This window comes from Morchella importuna (assembly GCF_003444635.1).
Source record: "Morchella importuna strain M04M26 chromosome Unknown Morimp01GS039, whole genome shotgun sequence".
In the NCBI taxonomy this organism is placed as follows: Eukaryota; Fungi; Ascomycota; class Pezizomycetes; order Pezizales; family Morchellaceae; genus Morchella; species Morchella importuna.
Genome location: NW_025763436.1, coordinates 177489 through 199175, shown reverse-complemented (window position 1 = coordinate 199175; position 21687 = coordinate 177489). Strand labels below are relative to the sequence as shown.

Below are 21687 nucleotides of genomic sequence, written 5' to 3'. Positions count from 1 at the left end.
TTGATACTTAGCCCTGGAGACCGGAGTGGGAAACCTTTGGAGGGAACTAACTGCCGGAAGCATCTTGCTTTGAACTATTCCACCTTATTACAGTCTAGACCTAGGTACTGTACCTACAGTTCCTCCATGGTCTCGTAGGGCTGGGATAAGGATCAGCTTATGACATAGAGACTCGCTCAGGATGCTAATATTGTGCCATTCGGCTTAATTAGGTGTCGGTTCATAAGAGAGGGGCAGAATGTTTAAGTTCACTCTGTCCTAATACAACCCGCAGAAAAGAGGAATAAATGGCTAGACCATTACGTACAGTCTCACAATTGCGGTCAAACATGGCCGTCGACTACCTGAAGTTTACAAACTGCATATATAGATTAGAGAATACAACAATACTCTGTAGAAAGCTTCTGTTCTGGATCGATCTACCAAGCAGAGGCCGTTGAAATGTATACTTCTATCCTGCGGCAGTTAGTAGTTATATAATTAGTGTTCCCCGCAATGCATTATTCCACCCCCGCCCAACCCCTCCTACACATAAACACCACTCACTCCTCAGCCCGTCTCCATATATTCCCAATCCACTGTAAGCAGCCAATCCCTCCTTTCCCCCTTAATTCTCCAATTCTCCATTTCAGTTCTTATTCACCAGGGTTAGGGCTCTTCCAAATACCCCAATGCCTGCAGGTCCCGCGATAAGATCAGAGCCGCACCCAGCACAAATTTCCCCACCAGCAGCACCACCCGGGCCCACCACCACCACCACCACCACCACCACGGCGCCCATGAACAGAATCAATCTCTCCCTCCTCAAACCCGGCGCGCTGAAGGGCAGTCTCAAGCTGCCCAAGAGCACACTCAGCATCCGCCCCGCCGCGCGCCACACGGCACTCTCACACACACTCCTGGCCCGCTGCTCGGAGGAGCTGTATCAATGGCAGGTAATAACACACAGAGACATACACACAAAGACTACTACAACTACTACTACTGCTACTACCTACCTACCGCAACTACTACCTACCCACAGCAGCGCTGACGTCCGCAGTAGAGTAAAGCGCTCCCCGCCGAAAACTCATTCATCCTCCACGACGGCCCGCCCTACGCAAATGGCGACCTGCACCTCGGCCACGCGCTCAACAAGATCCTAAAAGACATCATCGGGCGGTACCAGATCCTCTCCGGCCGGCGCCTCTGCTACATCCCCGGCTGGGACTGCCACGGGCTCCCCATCGAGCTCAAAGCACTCCAGAGCCTCTCCTCCTCCACCACCCACCCCACCCCCGCCACCAACCCGGAAAACAGCAAAAAGAAGCATTCCAAAAAGGAAAAGGCCAAAGAAGCCACCGCCGCCGAGGCCGCCGAAAGCGGCAAATCCATGCCCCCCGTAGAGCTGCGCCGCCTCGCAGCCTCCCTCGCGCGCACGACGGTCGAGGCACAGAAGGAGGGCTTCAAGAGCTGGGGCGTCATGGGCGACTGGGAGCACGCGTACCGCACGCTCGATCTCGACTACGAGGTTGAGCAGCTGCGCGTGTTCAGGGACATGCTGCACAAGGGGCTGATCTACCGCCGGTTCAAGCCCGTGTGGTGGAGCCCGTCGTCGGGGACGGCGCTGGCCGAGGCCGAGCTCGAGTATGATGAGCGGTATGCGAGCACGGCGGCGTTTGTGCGCTTTCCGATGGCGGAGACGGGGCTGGCGGCGGAGTTCCCGGGGCTGGCGGCAGCGATATGGACGACGACGCCGTGGACGGTGCCGGCGAACCGCGCGATTGCGGTGGGCGCGGGGATGGAGTACTGTGTGGTGAAGAACTCGCAGCATGGGTATCTCCTCGCCGCGACCGCGCGCGCAGAGACATTCATGAGCTTCCTCGAGGGCGACACGGAGGTCGTCAAGGCTGGCATTCTGGGCGAGGAGCTGGCGGGGATGAAGTACACGCACCCGCTGCTCAAGGACTCGCCGCAGCAGCAGCAGCAGCAGCCTATTATTACCGCCGACTTTGTCACCGCCGACTCCGGCACAGGCCTCGTCCACTGCGCGCCGGGCCACGGCGCAGACGACTACCTCGTATGCCTCAAGCACGGCATCGCGCCATTCTCACCCGTCGACGCCAACGGGCGATACAGCGACGACGCGCGCGCCTTTGGCGAGCACCTGCACGGCCTGCACGTCATCAGCGAGGGCACCCCGGCGATCATTGATCTCCTCAGTGCGCGGGGCGGGCTCCTCGCCGTGCAGGACAAGTACCGCCACAAGTACCCACTCGACTGGCGCACGAAGCAGCCCGTCATCGTGCGTGCGACGGCACAGTGGTTCGCCGACGTCGACGGCATCAAGGCGCCTGCCGTCGACTCGCTGGCCGCCGTGCGGTTCGTGCCCGAGACGGGCCGCTCACGGCTCACGGCGTTTGTGCAGGGGCGGTCGGAGTGGTGCATTTCGCGGCAGCGGGCGTGGGGGGTGCCGATCCCGGCGCTGTATGATGAGGAGAGCGGGGAGCCGCTGTTGACGGTCGACAGCGTCGACCATGTCATCTCCGTGATCCAGCAGCGCGGCACCGACGCCTGGTGGGGCGACGCGGCGGACGACGCCGCCTGGGTGCCGGAGGCGAACAGGGGCGATGGGAGGAGCTACGTGCGCGGGGCGGAGACGATGGATGTGTGGTTCGACAGCGGGACCAGCTGGGCGGCGCTGAAGGCGCGGATTGGGGAGCGAGCGGGGGGTCGGCCGCTGGCGGACTTGGTGCTCGAGGGGTCGGACCAGCACCGGGGGTGGTTCCAGAGCTCGCTGCTGACGTCTGTGGCGTGCCGCGGGGTGCAGCCGTATGGCGTGGTGCTGACGCATGGGTTCTGCATGGATGCAAGGGGGAAGAAGATGTCCAAGTCGCTGGGGAATGTGGTGGCGCCCGCGGATATCATTGAGGGGCGCATCCCGAAGGCGAAGGCGCTGAGCGGCGGCGTGGATGCGCTGCGGTTGTGGGTGGCGTGCGCGGATTATACGAAGGATGTGGTGGTGGGAGAGGGCGTGCTGGTGCATGTGCATGAGGCGCTGAGGAAGAGTAGGGTCACGGCGAGGTTTTTGTGTGGGAATCTGGAGGGGTGGGATGGTGAGGAGGTGGAGTATGAGGAGTTGACGAAGGTGGGCTATGTTTTATATCACTGCTTGTGTGGGGAGGTTTTGGGGGAGACTGGGGGCTGACGGGGGAGTAGATCGATAAGTATGCCCTGGCGCAGCTCTACAGAGTCAACAAGGCCACCCAAGACGCATACAGCAATTACCAGTTCAACAAAGGTAAGAGGAACCAAGCCCTTTACAGAGTGAGAGCCAGCTCCGGTTTCCAGTAACCTGATTATCACCAATCCCCCATCAAACCACTGAAAACCGGAGCTATCTCTCCCCCCTCCCCCAAAAGCCCCCGAGTGACAACCCATGACCCACTAACAACCCCCCCCCCTCTCCCCCGCGCAGCCGTCAATGCAATCACAAACTACACAACCCTCGACCTCTCCGCCTTCTACCTAGACGTGATCAAGGACCGCATCTACTCCGACCCCGCCCACTCGCTGAGCCGGCGCAGCGCACAGACGGTCATGCACCACATCCTGCGCAACTACGTGTCGATGCTGGCGCCCATCGTGCCACTGCTGACGGAGGAGGTGTGGGCGCACACGCCCGCGGCCGTCACGCGCGGCGCCGTGAGCCCGTCGAGGCTGGGCTGGTATCGGCCTGATGAGAGGTGGAATGATGGCGAGCTGGTGGCGCACTTTGCGCTGCTGGAGGAGGTGCATGCGGTTGTGAGGGTGGGGATTGAGAGGGCGAGGACGGCGCAGTGAGTGCTCTTGTTGTTGTTGTCTGCGGTGGTGGGGGTGGAGGGGTGGAGGGAGGGGTGGGTTTGCTAATGTGTTTGTGGTGTGGCGTGCTAGGAATCTGAAAGTCAACCTCGAGTCTTCGGTCGTGATAGTTGCCCCCGAAGGCACCAAAGCCCGCCCCATCATCGAGAAATACCGTAACCCCCCCCTCCCTCCACCTCTCTCTTAAAACCACCCACTAACCCAGCACCACTGTACAGTCGACGAGCTCGCCAGCCTCTTCATCGTCTCCGGCGTCTCAGTGTCCAACACCGTCCCGCAAGACGAGGCCACCGCGAGATGGAGCTACGCCGAGGGGGTAACGCTGCTGGGCGAGGCCTGCCACGTGGTGGTGAGGCCGGCGGGGGGCCACAAGTGTACCCGCTGCTGGGTCTACGCCGCCGAGGAGGAGGAGGGCATCTGTGCGCGCTGCGAGGACACGCTGAGGAGTTATCCGAGGGAGGAGTATGAGGCGCTTTTTGCTTGAGGAGAGGGAGGAGGAGGAGCAAAATAGACGCCGGGGGGGGGGGGGGATAGACCGGGGGGGGGACGTTAAAAGCATATAGGTATATATTTGAATTAAGCTTTGTGTTTAGATATATGTAGGTACAGGGGGGTTGAGGGTAAGTGATCACTTTTCGCTACACCCAGTAGGTACAGGGTGGTGTGCTCGTATTCGTATTCCTTGTAGATAGATTTTTTTGTAGATATCGTCGTACTCGTAGCTAGATGGATATGATTGACTCTTCGCTCTCCCAACAATTAATCCCTACATGTACCTACATACAAAGTACTTAGCATAGCATAGCCCTCGCCTGTCCTATCGCTGTTGTTGCGCTGTGCTACAATGTACCTACAGTAGAGTACTTGCATGTAGAGTATGTACCTACTGTACACACCTCACGCAGCGTACAGCGTTCGTCGTGAACTGTTGTCAGTCCAACCCCACACTTTTCCGGAGCCATCCTGTGGCTGTACTCACAACCTACGTCAGCCAGAGCGATCCTCGCCTTCCCCCTGCCGATTCTTGCTTGGGCCCCGACACACACCCATGCCCATGCCCTGCCCACACCTCAACGCTTTAGCCGCAGCAGCGTATCGTGTGGCCGGGCGGAGAGATGAGATCCAGCCCGTCCCAGCAGCGCGCGCTGGAGGTGAGGTGGTTGGTGGGTTGGAGTGCGTAGAGAGCAAGTATGTAGAGCGAGTAGAGAAGTAGAAGTACATGTAGTCTGGTTAGTAGAGGAGGTACATGTAGTCTGGTTAGTAGAGTGGGTACATGTAGTCTGGTTAGTAGAGTGGGTAGAAGATACATGTAGGCACTGGATAGGTGTGTCTATCACGTATCGTATCGGGCTCATATCAGCGGTAGAATTAATACTCCAGATTGTGCAGTTGTACCTGACACGGGGCCTATCTGATCTGCCTATCTCATCGATTCTACACACGCTCTCTTCTCCGTCGTCGTCTCTGCCTCGACTCTTTCTCCTCTCTTCTCTTTCTCCCTCTTCTCTTTCTCCCTCTTCTCTTTCTCCCTCTTCTCTTTCTTCTTCACCTACATCCCCCTTTACCTCCACACCTTTCATCCCTTCCCTTACCTCACTCTCACTTACAACACCTAACCCACCACATACACCACATACACCACACCCACAGTTGCGTTGCCCGGGCCACACCCCCCGCACCCATGCTACGCGACCTCGGAGCCACGCTCCTCCTCGCATCGTCGGCCCTCTCGCTCGTGAGCGCGGCCTCAAACCGCTCCCTCGCCGTCGACTACAGCCTTCTCCAGAGCCAGGCCGCATGGAGCCTCGACAACCGCCCGCCGGAATGCCCGCCTTGGTGAGTAACAGTTACCTACCTGCCTACACTTGGCCTGTTTGCGGGGAGGCAGGGGGGGGGGGGGGGGCGGAGGGAGCAGGGTTTTGGTTAGTTTGTATGTGTGGGTTAGCTGACAAGTGTGTGTGTCTGTAGCTTCAACTGTCTGCTGCCCGCGTTCAGCTGCAAGCAGTATGCCGAGTGCAGCACACACGACGGAAAGTGTGAATGCCCGCCGGGCTTTGGCGGGGATAGTTGTTTGGAGCCGCGTATGTGTCCTGATCTCTGGTTCGCGGTGGCGACGTTGCTGGGTGTGGGGGTGTGAGCTAATGGGTTTCGTTGGGTGCTGCTAGTTTGTGGGTCGCTGGCCGGCGACAATCACAGGCCCGTGAAGGGCGAGGAGCCTTGCCAGTGCGACGAGGGCTGGACTGGAATCAATTGCAATGGTTTGTGGCACTGGGAAAGCTTGGGGTAGGGGTGGGGCGGGAACTACAGGCTGATTGATTGTGTGTGTGTGTGGATAGTTTGCGAAACGGATGATGCCTGTGATGCCCTCATGCCGCAACGTGAGGGTGGCGTTTGCTACAAGCAAGGAATTGCGGTCAAGCAGAATTACCAGCAGTGTGATGTTACGAGTATGTGGCTACGGTAAAGAACTGAACCGGGACCCGAGGCTAATGGTGAGCAGATCGGAAGATCTTGGAGATGTTGAAGAGGAACCCGCAGGTCACGTTCGGGTGCAACAAGGAGAAGGAGGAGTGTACTTTCCAGTGTAGGTGTTTCCGGCCCGCTTGTTAGGTTGGTTGTGGGTTAACGTGTCGGGGTTGTATAGTCTGGGTTGATCAGGTCGAGTCGTTCTACTGCGCTCTTGATGAGTGCGAATGGGAGCTACAGAGCACACACGATAAAAACGTTACAGACTACGAATGTAAGAAGGTCAAGTGCGAGTGTATTCCGGGCCGTACCCTCTGTGGTGAGGGTGGCACCATCGATCTCACCGAGTTCTTGACGGAAGGGATTACTGGGCCCGCGACATTCTCTTGCGATTCTTCAAAGTCTAAGGATTCGTGCTACTTCTCGGAGCCTGCAATGAATGATGTCATCTCCTCAATCTTTGGAGATGAGAGTATTCTGTTGGATTGTAACGCAGGTGAATGCCTACACAAATCGGAGGTCCCTGGATATAGCAGACCGATCAAGACCATCAACAAGCCTCTTATTGCGGGCGTCATTGCCGGATGTGCGTTGTTCATACTTGCTGTAGTTTTGGGTCTTTGGTATCTTGGCAGGCGCTCAACCCAGCGCAGTGGCGCAATTCGTCTGGCAGAGGATGACGATGAGGCAAGCCGTCTTGGTGTGGAGCACAGACCTGCGTCATTGCACTTTGAGAAGGTTTCTTACTCGCTCAACGAGAAGACTATCCTCAAGGATGTCAGCGGCGTTGTTAATTCTGGGCAAGTTATGGCAATCATGGGGCCCTCCGGTGCAGGAAAGACCACCTTCTTGGACATTCTCGCGAGGAAGAATAAGCGTGGCAATGTACAGGGAAATATCTACGTCAATGGATCTTTGGTGTCGGACGAGGAGTACAGGGAGGTTATTGGTTTCGTTGACCAGGAGGACACCATGATGCCGACACTCACGGTCTACGAGACGATTCTCAACTCTGCGCTTCTTAGACTCCCGAGAGATATGAGCTTCCAGGCTAAGGACACACGTGTTATGGAGGTTATGGCACAGCTCGGGATTTTGGCAATCAAGGACCAGCTTATTGGAACATCAGAGGACAATGGACTTCGCGGCATCTCTGGAGGTGAGAAGAGGCGTGTTGGAATTGCCTGTGAATTGGTCACTAGCCCTAGTATCCTGTTTTTGGATGAGCCTACCAGCGGATTGGACAGCTTCAATGCCTACAATGTGGTCGAGTGTTTGGTCAACCTTGCAAGGAACTACCGCCGTACTGTGGTCTTTACTATCCATCAGCCGAAAAGCAACATTGTCGCGCTTTTCGACCAATTGGTTCTTTTGGCAAAGGGAAGATGTGTCTACTCCGGTCCTTTCGACAAGTGCCAGAGATACTTTGACCAGCAGGGTTACCCATGCCCTCAAGGCTTCAACATTGCGGATTATCTCGTCGACTTGACAATGCACGCAGACTCCCGGCGCGCACTTCCCCAAGAGGAGGATGTCTCGGAGAGCAATGAAAACTCACGTAGAAGCACAGTAACATCACCAAGCCCCAGTGAAAGCACCCCTCTCTCTCCCACAAGTTCAAAGAAGAAGGGCCGCAAGCGGGGTGGTTCAATCAGGGCCCTCCAGGAAAGGCAGCTTTTTACTCGTAGACGCTCTGAGATTGCTACCCCGGTTGGCGAAGAGGTCATGATGTCCGACGATTTGGAAGGCACCAGAGTCTGGAGAGATGTCGGCGAGCCACGCCACACCTTCGAAGAAGCAGAACACCTCCTCCCCCCTGCTCCCCCGCAGATGAACGGCGACGCCACAGATCTCGACGTCCTGATCGCCGCCTACCAAAACTCGGACGTCGCCGCCGCCATCCGCGACGAGATATCCTCACCCGCCGGCATCTCCGAATCCAACGGCGCCGCCAACGGCACCGCCCACGGCCGGCCCGCCAGCAGCGGCATGCGCAGCTTCAAGCGCATCGGCTGGCTCGCGCAATTCGTCATTCTCAGCCGCCGCACCTGGAAGAACCTCTACCGCAACCCTATGCTCATGCTCGCGCACTACGCCATCTCCATCCTCCTCGGCGTGCTCTGCGGCTACCTCTTCTTTGGCCTCACCAGCGACATCTCGGGCTTCCAGAACCGCATGGGGCTCATCTTCTTTGTTCTCGCCCTCTTTGGCTTCAGCACCCTCACCTCGCTCAACGTCTTCGCCGCCGAACGCACGCTCTTCCTGCGCGAGCGCGCAAACAGGTACTATGCCCCCATCACATACTTTGCCGCAAAGGTCATCTTCGACATTGTCCCGCTGCGCATCATCCCGCCAATCATCATGGGAATGATCATGTACCCCATGGTCGGCCTGTACGCCGAGTGGCCCGAGTTCTTCAAGTTCATGCTCGTGCTCGTGCTCTTCAACCTTGCCGCGGCCGCCATATGTCTCTTTATCGGTATCATCTTCAAGGACACGTCGCTTGCCAACCTGGTGGGGAGCCTGGTCATGCTCTTCTCGCTGCTGTTTGCGGGATTGCTGCTGAACCACGATTCGATCCCCAAGGGCGCGCTGTGGCTGCAGACGGGGAGTATCTTTCATTATGGCTTTGAGGCACTGCTGGTGAATGAGGTGAGGTATCTGAGTCTGTATGAACATAAGTAAGTCCCCCACACCACTCGAAATCTACCCCTAACCCTATATATACTATGTATCTATCTATATATTACTATTGCAATGCATTACTAACAAGCTAAACCTAAAACCACCAGATACGGCCTCGACATCGAAGTACCCGGCGCCACAATCCTGAGCACGTTCGGCTTCAACTCGCTCGCGTACTGGAAGGACGTGATTGGGCTGGGCGTGTTTGCGGGCAGCTTCATCGTCCTGGCGTATGGTGCTATGCATCTCCTGTTGGTTGAGAAGCGGTAGTTTTTTTGGCTGGCTGGTTTGGTTGGTTGGTGGCAGTGTGTGTGTGAGGGCGAGGGAGAGGGGCGAGGGGAGATGGGGGAGATGGGGGGAGAGGAGGGAAAGACAATACATGTATGAGTTAGGATTCAGAAAGGACACACGGTTTTTCTTCTCTTTTTTTTTCTTTTTTTTTTTTTCCTTTATGGTTTTTTCTTTCTTTTTCATCTTTTCATCTTTTTTCTTTTTTTTTTTTTTTTGAACGGACGGCCGCCGCGGCTCGTTAATGGTGGATATAAATGAAGACTTGAGACCCCTTGTCATAGATGGTTTTTGATGGCTTTTTTTGTTGTTGTGGGAGTTCAGTACCTTTCTGCAAAATGATGGACGGAAGACCGTATATATATAAGGGGGGGAAGGAAGGAAGGAAGGAAGGAAGGAAGAGAAAGAAAAGAGAGAAAAATGCAAGATTTTTTTCCCATACAACTTCTTTTTTTGTAAGTATTTGGAGTTTTTTTCTTTCTTTCTTTACTTTGTGTTTTTTTTTTGGAAAGGTATTATTGGTTTAGTGAGTGTTATTAATGTTTTTTTTATATGTTTTTTATGTCGCTTTCCCGCTGTTTAAGAAATAAACTACAGTGTATGTTTAAACACGCATGCGTTTTTTCTTGGTTATTCTTCTTTTTTGGGTTTCCGTGGAAAAGAAAGATAAAATCCTGGGGGGATATACAGGTCGGATCCAGAGAATTAAAGTCGGAGGTTTAAGTAAATGTTGAAAGAAGAAAAAACCTGGGTACTACTATACATATCAATGATCGGTCGTGCAGTGCATGAAGGCGAGCTACGTAGAGTAGAGTAGGTACAGTTCGCACCAGTTCGCGCCAGTTCCATTCCACCGTATCTACGTGCAGTGCGATGTCGCACAGGCGATCCGGGTATGGGGGGATCTTTGGGTGATTGCATACGTAGGAAAATAAATATCGAATATCGAAACAAACCTGTAGATACCCCCCTTCTCGATGCTAGATATCGTGAGAACCCTTATATTAGTGCTGCTAGGTAGGTACATGGTACTGTACTGTAACCCAACGACACGAAATGTATGCTGTCAGGTAAGTAGAGTATGTACCCCTAGGTACATGAAGGTACTCTACTTCTACTATACTGCATGTATGTATACCTACTAGAGCACCGTCATGGCAGACCATGTGTTCAGCATTTATTAGTCGAAAGGCACAAACAGACCTCCATCCCCCTCTTAATCAAAAAGAGGCTTACCGTAGCACAACCCCACACCAACCGGTCCCAAGGAATGTTACTGGTGAATCCTCCCTCCTCCAAAAAGAACTGCGCTGCGCTGGCTATTATTACCGATGTTTCTTCTTCTCTCTCCACGGTTTCGGTGCCCCACATACATATGATACAGGTCTCAAAAATAAGCTCTCCCAGCTATGAACCCTTTACCTAGAAAGGGGTGGGTGACTAAGTTTTGTACCTGCGCCGACCCGATCCATAGGTTTCAAGCAACCACAATCATTGACACTAGAGGCTACCTAGACTCCACTTCTTTTTTTCTCTAGCGCGCCAATCTTGAAGATCCCGCTGCGGATTCGATAATTATTACTTTGCCAAGATTATATCCAATGTTTAGTTGGAATTGATAGACAGCACAGCTTCTGCGATACCTGAAAGCTAAAGGCACATCATGGTGATGGCGCAGTTAAGTTGAGTTAAGCTTCAAACCCCATCAGATTGATGTAATTTATATCTATTTCAACCAGTTCTTTGTGTGCAGATAATAATTCAGTGGGAACACAATGCGAGTTAATTATCTGGGTAGGAATATTCTACCCTCATTCCTGCTTGAGCCGCAAGCATTGGTGGGGTTAAGCTGAGGGGGTAGGGATCGTGGGTTATAATTAGCACCATCCATGATCCCAGATAGCCGTTGTGCAAAGTAGGGACCAGTACGAACACAGCAACGGAACGGATGCAATACGCTGAAACAAGAGAATGACAGGTCCACACTCCTGGAAAATTATCACCTCCTTTTTCATATCGTATGGCCGATATTGGTGATGTGTTAGCCTTTGAAGAGGGGGTCCGAGGATGAGGTAAGTCGTGGACGATTTATTCTTCCTCCGCAAGTCGAGGGGAACAGCAAAAAAAGTTGAGCCAAACAGACACCGTTCACCGGAGAGCTTGCAGGCAGTGCCGTGTCTGTCCGAATCTCACCCACATCCTTCATGTTGTATCACTATGCTGTTCTGTGGCGGAGTACTTGTTCTACATGCATGTACAGTACCAGTACTGTAAGTACTTAGAGTGCCTCTTCTGTACTGCATATTCGCATGTCAATTATTTCAAGCCCAAGTAACAGAGGGGAAATACATGTACTCCATGCAAACAATTCCCTGCCAAATAATCCCCTCCTCAGAAGCACTATCGTATGTAGGTGCTGTATTAACGGAATAACAGCCGAGAGTCGCTTAACCTGTTGAAAAGGTCAATGCCATATTTCCATTGACTTCTCGGCCACGGCCAGGATATTCCCCATCCCCCATCTCCATCCCAAGGACCCGCCACAACCGTTCGTTCCATTCAGTTCCAGTTAAACCTGCCCTATCGACCTTCGTGTGATTTGTGGCTTGGAGTGGGTCAGCGTATCATCAGCCTCCTTCTCTTCCGGTAGATCGCTGCTGTTGGGCTGTCTACCCTACATACGTACTCTCACCTTTACCCTTTCCTTCTTCCACTCCAGTTGAACCTGTCTTCCACTCCTCCGTGTTGTTTTGACCTGGGGACCCTTTTTTTCTTTCTGGTTTTGACAACGTCCCAATCTCTACCCATCAAAATATAACGGATAGGCACACGTAGTAACCTGTTTTATCCTGTTACACACTTGCTTGCTTGCGTGTTTCTGAATCTTTGTTTTGGCTCCCAAATTCTTTTGGCGCCCTTCTACTCAAATTTCCTTGTCGACTCTATTTCTTTGGCGCTTTGCAGACGAGCGCTTCGGGCAATAAGTCGGTGATGAAGCTTCCAGTACTAGTAACACGTGCGCTCATTGAGAGGGAATTTCATCATGATGATGATGACGATGAGGATGGCCCAGGAGGGTCCAGCGGTCAAGGGAAATCGCTTATAGTGAGTTTCTTATCAAGCTTTAGAAATTTCCACCTTTTGGTTTTGCTTCAGGCATCCGAAATGGTAGTTATCTATCGTTGTTCCTGTAGCTAACGCAGCTCTCCCCCACTTCCTTCAGGTAGCTGTTGTCTTCGTTGCCGTTCTTCTCTTCTCCCTATTCATCTACGTCGGTCTACGTCTCCTCCGCCGAAGTGTATCAGAACCCCCAACTTGGCTCCCCGAATTTGTGAGATCTTGGTGGACAAAATGGCGGCCTGGTACCTATATCCCCACACCAATTTCGGAAAGAGAAGCTATCGCCGCCGCCACAGCCGCATCATCTATGTCCAGCCGCCATACTGACCGTTCCACCAACTACGACAGCCGCCGTGATCGACACAGCAGTCGACGTGACCGCCATCGCGAAAACCCAACACAAGGGATTGACAGAAACACCAGTATTCGCTCTATCATGACCTTGCCTGAATATCGACCTGTCGCTTCGCCCGGAAAGGAGCGGACAATTGGCCGAGAAGGTGAACGGGCTGGCATCGATGTTGTACTCGAATTTCCGGAGAGTTCAACTGAGGAGGAACAAAGGAGGGAGGAGCACATGCAAGCTCTGTATGAGATCCGACTGGCGCGGCAACTTGAGAGGGCGGAGGCTAGAGAGAATGCCGCAAATGGAGGAAGTAGAAGTAATCGACACGCCTCACCAGGGAGCGATCGGGGGAGAAATAGGGATGGCTCAAGTAGCACTTCTCTAGCTGCTGCTCTTGCTGCAGTTTCAGAGAGAGACCGAAGACTGGCCAATGTTGCATACGCCGAGGTTGGAACTGCAAGACCGGACGGATCAAGAGTTAGGGCTAGCTCAACAGCATCTGAAAGAGATAACCAGCCACTGCTGAGCTCTGGAGCCAGTATGGGACGGCATGGGAGAAGTGTATCGATAGAAAGTGTTGAGATGTTCAGCGCGAGACCAAGTATGGAGACCAGGCCCCCAGGAAGCTCCAGCAACAGGCAGGTCTCTGGTGTCAGATCAATGTTGGATGTTGATCGAGAAACTACTCCCCCGCCGCCCGATTATGGCGGTCCGCCAACGGAGCCACCGCCAGATTATGATCAGTTACATGATCTGCACGACTATGATGGCCAACATGGAAATACAAATATGCAGGTTCCATTACTACGAGTCGAGGCGGCCTCGCCCGAACCATCAAGCTTACCCACCTACCCCTCACAGGCACGATAATCATAGAGAATGATATATATATACATTAGTATAGAGGTTTTCTGAAACTTTTAGGAGTAATATAACTCACCTTTCCCCAATTACTGTTCTGATATAGCATGGCTACTCTTTTCTTTCGTTGTATACCCCCCATTTTCTAACCATTTTATTTTTCTTTTGGGCAAATTCTTTTACTTAGGCGTTTGTATTCATCGTTATTCACTATACCATGCGGTGGTTCTTTTTTTCTCCTTTAGCTTTTACTTCTTGCGGCGAATAAGGTTGGAGGCTGTTATTGTTTTGTGGTGCTGTTAGTAGGGAGTTGAAGGTAGATGAAGCATCGAGAGCTACAGCTATAGGTGTAGTGATCTAGAGATGAACCCACATTTGCGAAACACGATGATCATAATTAAGCACGGACTCACTTCGCGATACGTTGGTCTTGTAAGGTTGAATCGAGGCTCTGTATCTGGCCCGAGTGATTCTATGTGTTCTAACTGTGATTACAACCACACCCGAGGGTTGGTTCGCTGAAATAAAAGGAACTAGGTTCAAGTTTGTAATTTAATATGAACATCTTCGCCTCGTATTCAGGGCCAATGTCGACATCAGTGCGTCTGCATCAGTATTGGTTCCGAGAGAACCCCCGCGGGGCAGGTAATCTATTGATACCTCACTCCGGGCGGCGTAAAAACCTGTCAGAAAGTGTAATCCACCCATTTATCATGAGGGTTCAATACTTAATACGCAAAAGGACTACATTCATAGGAATTAGTGTGGTCCACGAGGACGCTCGAGGCGAGGCTTGGGGGTGTCCTCGAGGTGCCTCGTCCTCGTTGACCTCTGTCCTTGTCTGTCCTCGAGGTCCGGCACTGTGGTCCTCGAGGTGCCTCGAGGTACCTCGAGGACGATAAAGGGATGACCCGGTAAAGCAAAAAGGTGATATTTCTCAAAATGAAGGTATACTTTATTCATGACCTCATCCGATTAGGGCATATTAAGTGTGTATTATAGCCAAGAATTGTTCTTGGAAGTCCTCGAGGCGAGGTTAGATATTGTCCTCGAGGTTCCTTGTCCTTTTGGACCACTGTCCTTTCGTGTCATCGAGGACCTATCCTCGAGGTAAGGACACAAGGACGCTCGTCCTCGTGGACCACACTAATAGGAATGTTGGCGTGGTGTCCTACGCAACGGTGTCTTTGACATGAGTACATATCTTAACTTAAGTATTGTATGTCAAATCTGTATAACTGGTAAGTGAGTTGATGGATATTCTGACTGTAAAGTGTTTCCACTCGAGTGAGTGAAGGAGGTGGGGTTTGTGTTCAAGTCTAGGAGTGGAGTGTTGCGAAGGGTTGTGAGTGTCTCAGAGCCCTAAAGAGAGTGCGAAGAAAAGGGACTATAAAAACACAAGCAATTTTTCGGAGGCGACTGTAGTCACATCCCATTCCACTCGTAATAGATACATGTATACGTGTGCATTTATTCGATACCGTCTCGAACTAAGCCAACATAATATCATACAAACAAACGAAGTACCACGTAATTCTTATGCTTTGAGTTGAACGGTTGTAAGAGGAAAGCTAATCCGTATAGAATGCATATAGTCAAATACGTTCTATGTCACCATTAAAGGTTTTTATCAGTTTATCTATAGAAGAAGCTGTATATGGGCGTATAAATACAGAATCAACGTTCATGCTTTCGGGCGGAGGCAGGCTAGACCCGCATTGGCTGACGAGTGAGAATCTGTGATTGCTCTGGTATCGTCTGCAAACACACGGAGACGCCAAGAGTTAGATGTAAATTTCCGCACCTCCTCTTAACTCCAGTATCTGTTTGTGCGTTATATTTTAGTCCTATTCGCGTTACAGAAACTCTCTAGCTCTGATATCCCTTACCACTATAGTAGCCTCTACTCTGTCTATGGTGTTGGGCAGCGTTTTAACGGGAAACACTGTCTTTAACTCAACTCGAGCTGCCATCACAGAACGACTCCAACCACTGAATATACAGCTTCTAGTAGAATTATTGTGGAAAACAGGGACCAACGATTACGCCGAGAACAGGGCGATTTTCCAACGCCACACCTCCGCAATAATTTACCGGAGGCTGTATGTACCGGGTGTTGAGGGTAAGTGATCAGAATCTGATAGGTGAATGTTGCGGTGAATACGTGTATTTTGTCTTATCAGATTCTGATCACTTTTTGCAACACCCTAGTACAACGCCTTAGTCGGAGGTTACCTATCACTATTATCATTCTTCAATGAGTGTTATCCTGAAAGTCAACAATTTGATAGGCCAGTGTTTCACGTGCACCAGGCTTGGTTTTCGCTCCCCAGCAGCATACCTACAGTCCATTCAACGCCATTGACAATTGACAAGTAAGAAGACCGGAAGCCAGCTGAAAAAGCGGTTGGTACACAAACGCTGCTTCTTACTGGGTAACCACCCACCATCATACCAATTACCAAAGGCTGCAGTTGGTCATGCGCAATATGTTAATTATTGAGAGCATCGTCCTCAAGCGAAAGACGTAGAAGAATTTGGGGACATGCACCTCCTCGAGTGCATTATCAAGGTCCATAGACACCATGAGCCTTGCGGATAGACACCTACGAAGCCAGTTGAAGTGCTTCTTCCCTCACATAGGCGATCTATTGCTAGTCACATTCGAACTACAAATAATCGAGAGAAATAATTGATCTCAGCTCTAGATCTACTTCGAATATGCACATATTATGTTTCTGGACCCCCCACCCCCTAGTAATGTATGCTTACTCAGTCGTACCAGATACACTAGATGGATGGATGACACGCGAGGGAAGTGAAGGGGGGGTGTTAATGGGACAAAAAGCGGAAAATACATCATGCAACTAGTTTCACAAGTGCAGGGGATCAACAAGGAAAAATCACAAAGACGAGTGAGCATCCATGATACACTTTTCGTGATCCGAACGCCCTTCCTCTCGAGCAACAAAAAACCAAGATTACCTCATGAGCTCGATAAGGTAACCGCTCTAGGGGAAAATGGTTTATAAGGGTACGCCTAGGTTCATACCACTCGACCATTTTATTCGGAGCGAAAGCCACAATTCTTTGGTGAATTTTGAGGGGCTATTGGACTGTGTGTCATAGAGTTCCCGAGCTGGTTAGGATAAATGGGAGGAAATGATAATTTAGGATATGACGTAGGAATTCTAAGGTTTATCTCAACCTCCGAGGGGAGAAGCGGGGAGTTCTGAGTGAGACACGAAGCGAAAAACATATATTCTTGAAGATTGAGAGATTATGCCATGTAATCTCCTTCATTACATAGAGGTTCAACAAGAAAAGTGCAAAGACGAGTGAGCGTCTATGATACGCTTTTGGCGATCCGAACGCCCTTCCTCTCGCGCAGCAAAAAACCTAATTACCTCATGAGCTCAGTGAGGTAGCTCCCGGGAAAACAGCCTTATAGATTTGCATAGGCACATACTTCTTGACCATTTTTATTTGGAGCGAAAGTTATAGTCTTTTGGCGTAATTTGAGGGGCTGTCGGGCTATGTGTCATAATGCCCACAAGCTGCACAGTTAGGATGGGTGGAAGGAAATGATAATCTGGAGTGTGATGTTGGGGTTCTATATAAGGGTTGTCCAACCTCCGAGGCACTGACGAAATAAGCGGGATTAGACAAATATTTCAATGCAAGGCCCCTCTGGTTATTTCGTTCAACGATCCGTGAAAGCCAGTTCAGATAGCTCTCCCACGACGCTGTTCAACCCCCCGCATTAATGTTCTGTTCTGATAAGTGATGGCCACGAGACAAGGCAAGACTGAATTGGCAGTAAGGTTCAGACTTCACTTTGACGAGGCTGGACTAAACCAGCACGCCAAACTAGCTTCAAAATTAAATTTAGCTCATCAACAGTCATCAACACCTCCTTGGAAGTACCCACATCCCGAGTATGAGATAAAAGAGGGCCAGAAAGACTCCCATAAATCTTTCGTGTCTCTATCATTTTTCTCTTTTCCCTAGGCAGGGCGTTTTCGATCTTTCTTCATTCTTCTGGCCTATTATTTACTACGAGTGATAAGTGGTGATTGTAAAAGTCCAATCGACTGGCTGATTTATTTATTCATTCATTAGTTCATTTGACAGCTTCGCCATTTATATTTACACTACTAAGCTGGGGTTACAGGGTTTTAGCTGGTACCAAAAATGCCGGCAGTGGATGTATTTCTACCTAATCCACCACCTCTCACTCGTTCGATGTCAGAGTATGACGGCCATAGATAATCAAGAGAAACAAACACAAGAAACAAAAACAAAAGACCTATCAACCTCATTAGCTAAATCCACCACATCCACCGTAACCACCACAACCCCACCGCCAGACCGCACAGAGCACCGAATAAGCACCTGCCGCCCAACATCGCACCCCCAGCAAACGTAGCGAATAACTACAACCTGGACAAGCAATTCTGTCCCGGTCCCACCGCTGGAACCCCCCAAGACAGAGACAGTCGAATAAGCGTCAGAGCCCGGGGGAACTAGTGGTGAGCAAACAACGGGCGAGTAACCCTAGCGTGTAGCCGGACCCGAGACAGACTTGCCAGGCCCTGGGGGTGGGGGGTTGTTAAAGAGAAGGGAGAGGAGGGGCGGGGGGGGGGCTTAGCTTTCGTTTGTTTGGTGTTGAGGTGGTGAGTGGTGGGTTGTGGGAGGGTGGTGAGAAAGGTTGTTGAAAAAAGGTTGTTTCGTCCTTGGGTGTGATGTGTAGAGGGGAGGGAGGAAAGGAGGGGCAGAATGGTAGGTGGGTGTGTTATATACTCTCGAAAGTCAAAACCGAGAATTAGGTTTGCATCAACAAGCCCTAACGTCAAACACCAAACATCAAACTTGCAAAACCGGATATACCATTCTTCCTTGCGGTGTGATGTAGGAGAGGTGGAGGGTGCGGGCTTGTAGGTGCCTTATATGAATGATCCCCTAGCCGCACCCTCACCCGCACCCGCACCAGCACCAGCGCCCCTTACCCTAACATCAACTGTAACTGTTTTCCTCTTTTCGTTCTCTCACATTCTTGCACCTCCATCTTCTTCAAGCTTCCAAAGCAAACACCGTAAAGCAAACATCCCATTACAAAACCCTAATCCTAATCTACAACCCAGCGCTCCCCCGCCCCCCGCGCCCCAATCATTGACCCCACCGCCCACTCCCCACTCTCCACTCCCCCTCCCCCTCCCCCCCTCCCCCCTCCCCTCTGCCCACCACCTCACCACCAGCCACTATCTCTCCCTTCTCTCCACCGTCCTCACCTTCGGCACCAGCTCTTCCAGCCTCTTCTTATCCTCCTCTGTCGGCACGAGGTCTAACTTCTTCTCTGCCGCGTCGCTGATGTACAGCATGGCCGTGGCGTACACGACCACGCCTGCGCCGACGATCGCGCGTGTCTGCGGTGTGAGGTTGCGGTAGTATCTAGGAGGGGGTTAGTTAATGAGGGTAGAGAGAGAGGGGGCGGGGGGAGGTACTGCCAGAGTGACATTGTGGGTGGTTGTTGAGGCCAAGAAGTGGTGCGGGAGTTGCCGGTGGAACTTTGAAGATGTTGCGGGCTTGTGCACTTACATGTTGAACCACTGTCATAATCTAGAACTAGACCACGGTGTCACACCCGGACCAGAACTATTTAACTAGATGATGGACTCCGAGACTTATCATATCTTATCAAGTCTTCGCTGTGGGCAGAACGCCACACAATGCGAAGGCCCAGCCAGGGTTGTGGTCAAGCATGGTGTGATCAAGGGAATATATTGCATCCCCTAACGGGAGATATAAACGAACAATTCTTGGGAAATCGCCACCAACGTTTTCGACCCAGTACTGTGTCAGACCTAGAAGTGTGTCGCATGGCAACGGCACCAAAACCAGACACAAAGCCCCCAAAAAGAAAGAAGACCCCATAACACCATAATAGAGGATAATCCATCTGGAAACAATCCTAATCCGTGTGCTTTTAAATGGAATTCATTTGTTAAAAATCTGGCAGTAAATATCTCAAGAGATGGTGGAGATAGCTTTGGCAACAGAAATCCCCATACAAATTTGTATGGGATTGACACTCTTCTATGTCTGACACAGTACCCGGTCTAAAACGTTACAGATTATTGCCTCAGTTTTCCAAAAACAATGATTTCTGTTGATATTTATATAATTAGCACTAGTTAGGATTGTATCATCCCTAACCCTAGCCTCGAGTCGGACGCTGAGAGTCCCATGAGATTCCTTTGGCGACTACCTAGCCCCGCAGGATACTTTCATCACCGGGGAGTTTCTATCATGCTCTAGACACTATTCCTTGTTTGCTCTACCTTACAGCCATGGATAACACGGCATCACAGAACATCACCCGGTTACGTTTCGCACCAACTACATATAGCAGGGTATCGGCTTCGACAGAACCTCTACCACACAACCCCAACCCCAAACAACGAAAAAACGAGCAGAAAGAAGAAGAAGCACTGAAAACACATCTATCGGCTACATATGGGACCTCTATAGCCCCAACGCCTTTGCCACAATGACCGACGTCCCCGCACTCGTCACGACCTGATTATGGCCGCCCCACGTAACCACCCACTGCTCAATCTCGTTCCCACCACTCTTCGCCCCCGGCCACCTGTGCTGATAGCTCTCAACACCATAGTCCGTCCTCTCTTTCACCCTCTGCACCTCCGTCCAGCTCAGCGCCTCCTCCCCCGTCGCGTTGGCTGCAACATAAAATAGTCGGTCACAGTGTGACCATGGGATATCAAAGTCGTTATACGCATGCAGCAGGATCAGCTTTAGCTTTTTACTCTGCTTAACCAGTGTCTTGACACGCTCATCGCTCTCCCAGCGCTCCACGATAAATCCCGAAAACAGCTTCTGCAGAAACGGGTATGGCCGCAGCGGTGACAAGATCGGCACCACCCCACCAATGGCATACGTAACGACCAGCTCCTTGATATTCGTGAACGCTGCGATGGTAATAATGGCGCCGAGCTCGACGGGGCGGGGTTGCGTGATCAGGCTCTCGGCGACGCCGAAGGTGACGGCTGTGCCGAGTGACTGGCCGACGAGCGCGACGTGGGACGGCGGGAGCCCGAGGGTGTCGAGCGCCCAGTGGACGGCGGTGAGGCCGTCGGTGATGAGGCCGTGCTCAGAGGGAGTGCCGCTGGAGAGACCGAAGCCTCGGTAATCGATGGTCAGGATGTGGATCTTGGAGGGGTCGGCGGCGGAGAGGGAGCGGAGGTAGGTAGGGCGCCAGGTAGCGCCGACAGTACCGGCATTCTGAAGAGATAGATGTCAGTGGCTATATCTAGGTAGGTACCGGTGGTATAAGTATCAAGTCTCGCTACGTACCCCATGGACTGTTGTTCCAGTTAGCAAAACCCCACGCAAACAAACCATGCAAAGAACAAACACATACAATGAATAATCAACCTCGCCTCCGGATCGCTCATCAACAACTTAATCCCCTCCGACTGCAACACATTTTCCGGGATACCATCTGGCTGCTTGACCAGGTCGTCGCGGTGCGCCTTGTACAGTCCCAGCGGCAGCACATGCCACGCAAAGATCTTCTCACCGTCCGGCGTGTCCAGGAAGAACGGCGTGACTTGATTCTCTAGATATTCCCACAGCCAATATGTAAATAACCAGACCAAGCCCTCACTATAGCTAGTAGAAAGAGTGAACAAACGTACTAGCAAACCCAAACTCCTCCGGCTTCGTAAGGTCCTGGCGCCAGGTGACTTTGAGGAGGTTCATATAGATCGCACTGTCCACACGCACCCAATCAGCACACATAAAGCTTTCCGAATAACAGTAAAATAACACAAGAGCGGAAAATTAAAAACATACTTGCGCTGCACCCACGGATTCGCCAAGCAGCCCAAAAACACAAAATACAGTGCCCCCATCGCCGCCAGCGACCAGTAGGCCTTCTTTATTAGCGGGTTCATCACCATCTCTCTCTCCTCTCTTCTATTTCCTCTCTTTTTAAAAAAAAAATTGTGGTGATTGAAATTGGAAAAAGGTCGTGTGCGCGCGGCCTGAAAAAGACAGTG

At 51.6% G+C, this 21687-nt stretch overlaps 5 protein-coding genes across 5 annotated transcripts; 3 read left to right on the top strand and 2 right to left on the bottom strand.

Annotated features, from left to right (window-relative positions):
* Nucleotides 1–441: 441 nt before the first annotated feature.
* LAJ45_09821 (uncharacterized protein) lies at nucleotides 442–4324 on the top strand (the record flags this gene model as incomplete). Its single annotated transcript, XM_046119360.1, has 8 exons — nucleotides 442–464; nucleotides 554–580; nucleotides 653–935; nucleotides 1046–3127; nucleotides 3199–3280; nucleotides 3458–3818; nucleotides 3913–3995; nucleotides 4059–4324. The coding sequence occupies 8 exons, from the start codon at nucleotides 442–444 to the stop codon at nucleotides 4322–4324; spliced, it is 3207 nt and encodes a 1068-aa protein (XP_045967435.1).
* A 1197-nt stretch (nucleotides 4325–5521) lies between these two features.
* On the top strand, nucleotides 5522–9261 carry LAJ45_09820 (uncharacterized protein; the record flags this gene model as incomplete). The annotated part of the gene is made up of 7 exons (XM_046119359.1): nucleotides 5522–5676; nucleotides 5809–5921; nucleotides 6006–6098; nucleotides 6177–6287; nucleotides 6341–6424; nucleotides 6485–8987; nucleotides 9099–9261. The coding sequence occupies 7 exons, from the start codon at nucleotides 5522–5524 to the stop codon at nucleotides 9259–9261; spliced, it is 3222 nt and encodes a 1073-aa protein (XP_045967434.1).
* Nucleotides 9262–12270: 3009 nt separating this feature from the next.
* LAJ45_09819 (uncharacterized protein) lies at nucleotides 12271–13615 on the top strand (the record flags this gene model as incomplete). Its single annotated transcript, XM_046119358.1, has 3 exons — nucleotides 12271–12384; nucleotides 12503–13540; nucleotides 13607–13615. The coding sequence occupies 3 exons, from the start codon at nucleotides 12271–12273 to the stop codon at nucleotides 13613–13615; spliced, it is 1161 nt and encodes a 386-aa protein (XP_045967433.1).
* A 5252-nt stretch (nucleotides 13616–18867) lies between these two features.
* LAJ45_09818 (uncharacterized protein) lies at nucleotides 18868–19124 on the bottom strand (the record flags this gene model as incomplete). The annotated part of the gene is made up of 2 exons (XM_046119357.1): nucleotides 18868–19057; nucleotides 19111–19124. 2 exons carry the CDS (start codon nucleotides 19122–19124, stop codon nucleotides 18868–18870), a joined length of 204 nt encoding a protein of 67 aa, XP_045967432.1.
* A 1007-nt stretch (nucleotides 19125–20131) lies between these two features.
* Nucleotides 20132–21588, bottom strand: LAJ45_09817 (uncharacterized protein; the record flags this gene model as incomplete). Its single annotated transcript, XM_046119356.1, has 5 exons — nucleotides 20132–20908; nucleotides 20981–20988; nucleotides 21048–21245; nucleotides 21325–21398; nucleotides 21482–21588. 5 exons carry the CDS (start codon nucleotides 21586–21588, stop codon nucleotides 20132–20134), a joined length of 1164 nt encoding a protein of 387 aa, XP_045967431.1.
* Between the last annotated feature and the right edge of the window lie 99 nt (nucleotides 21589–21687).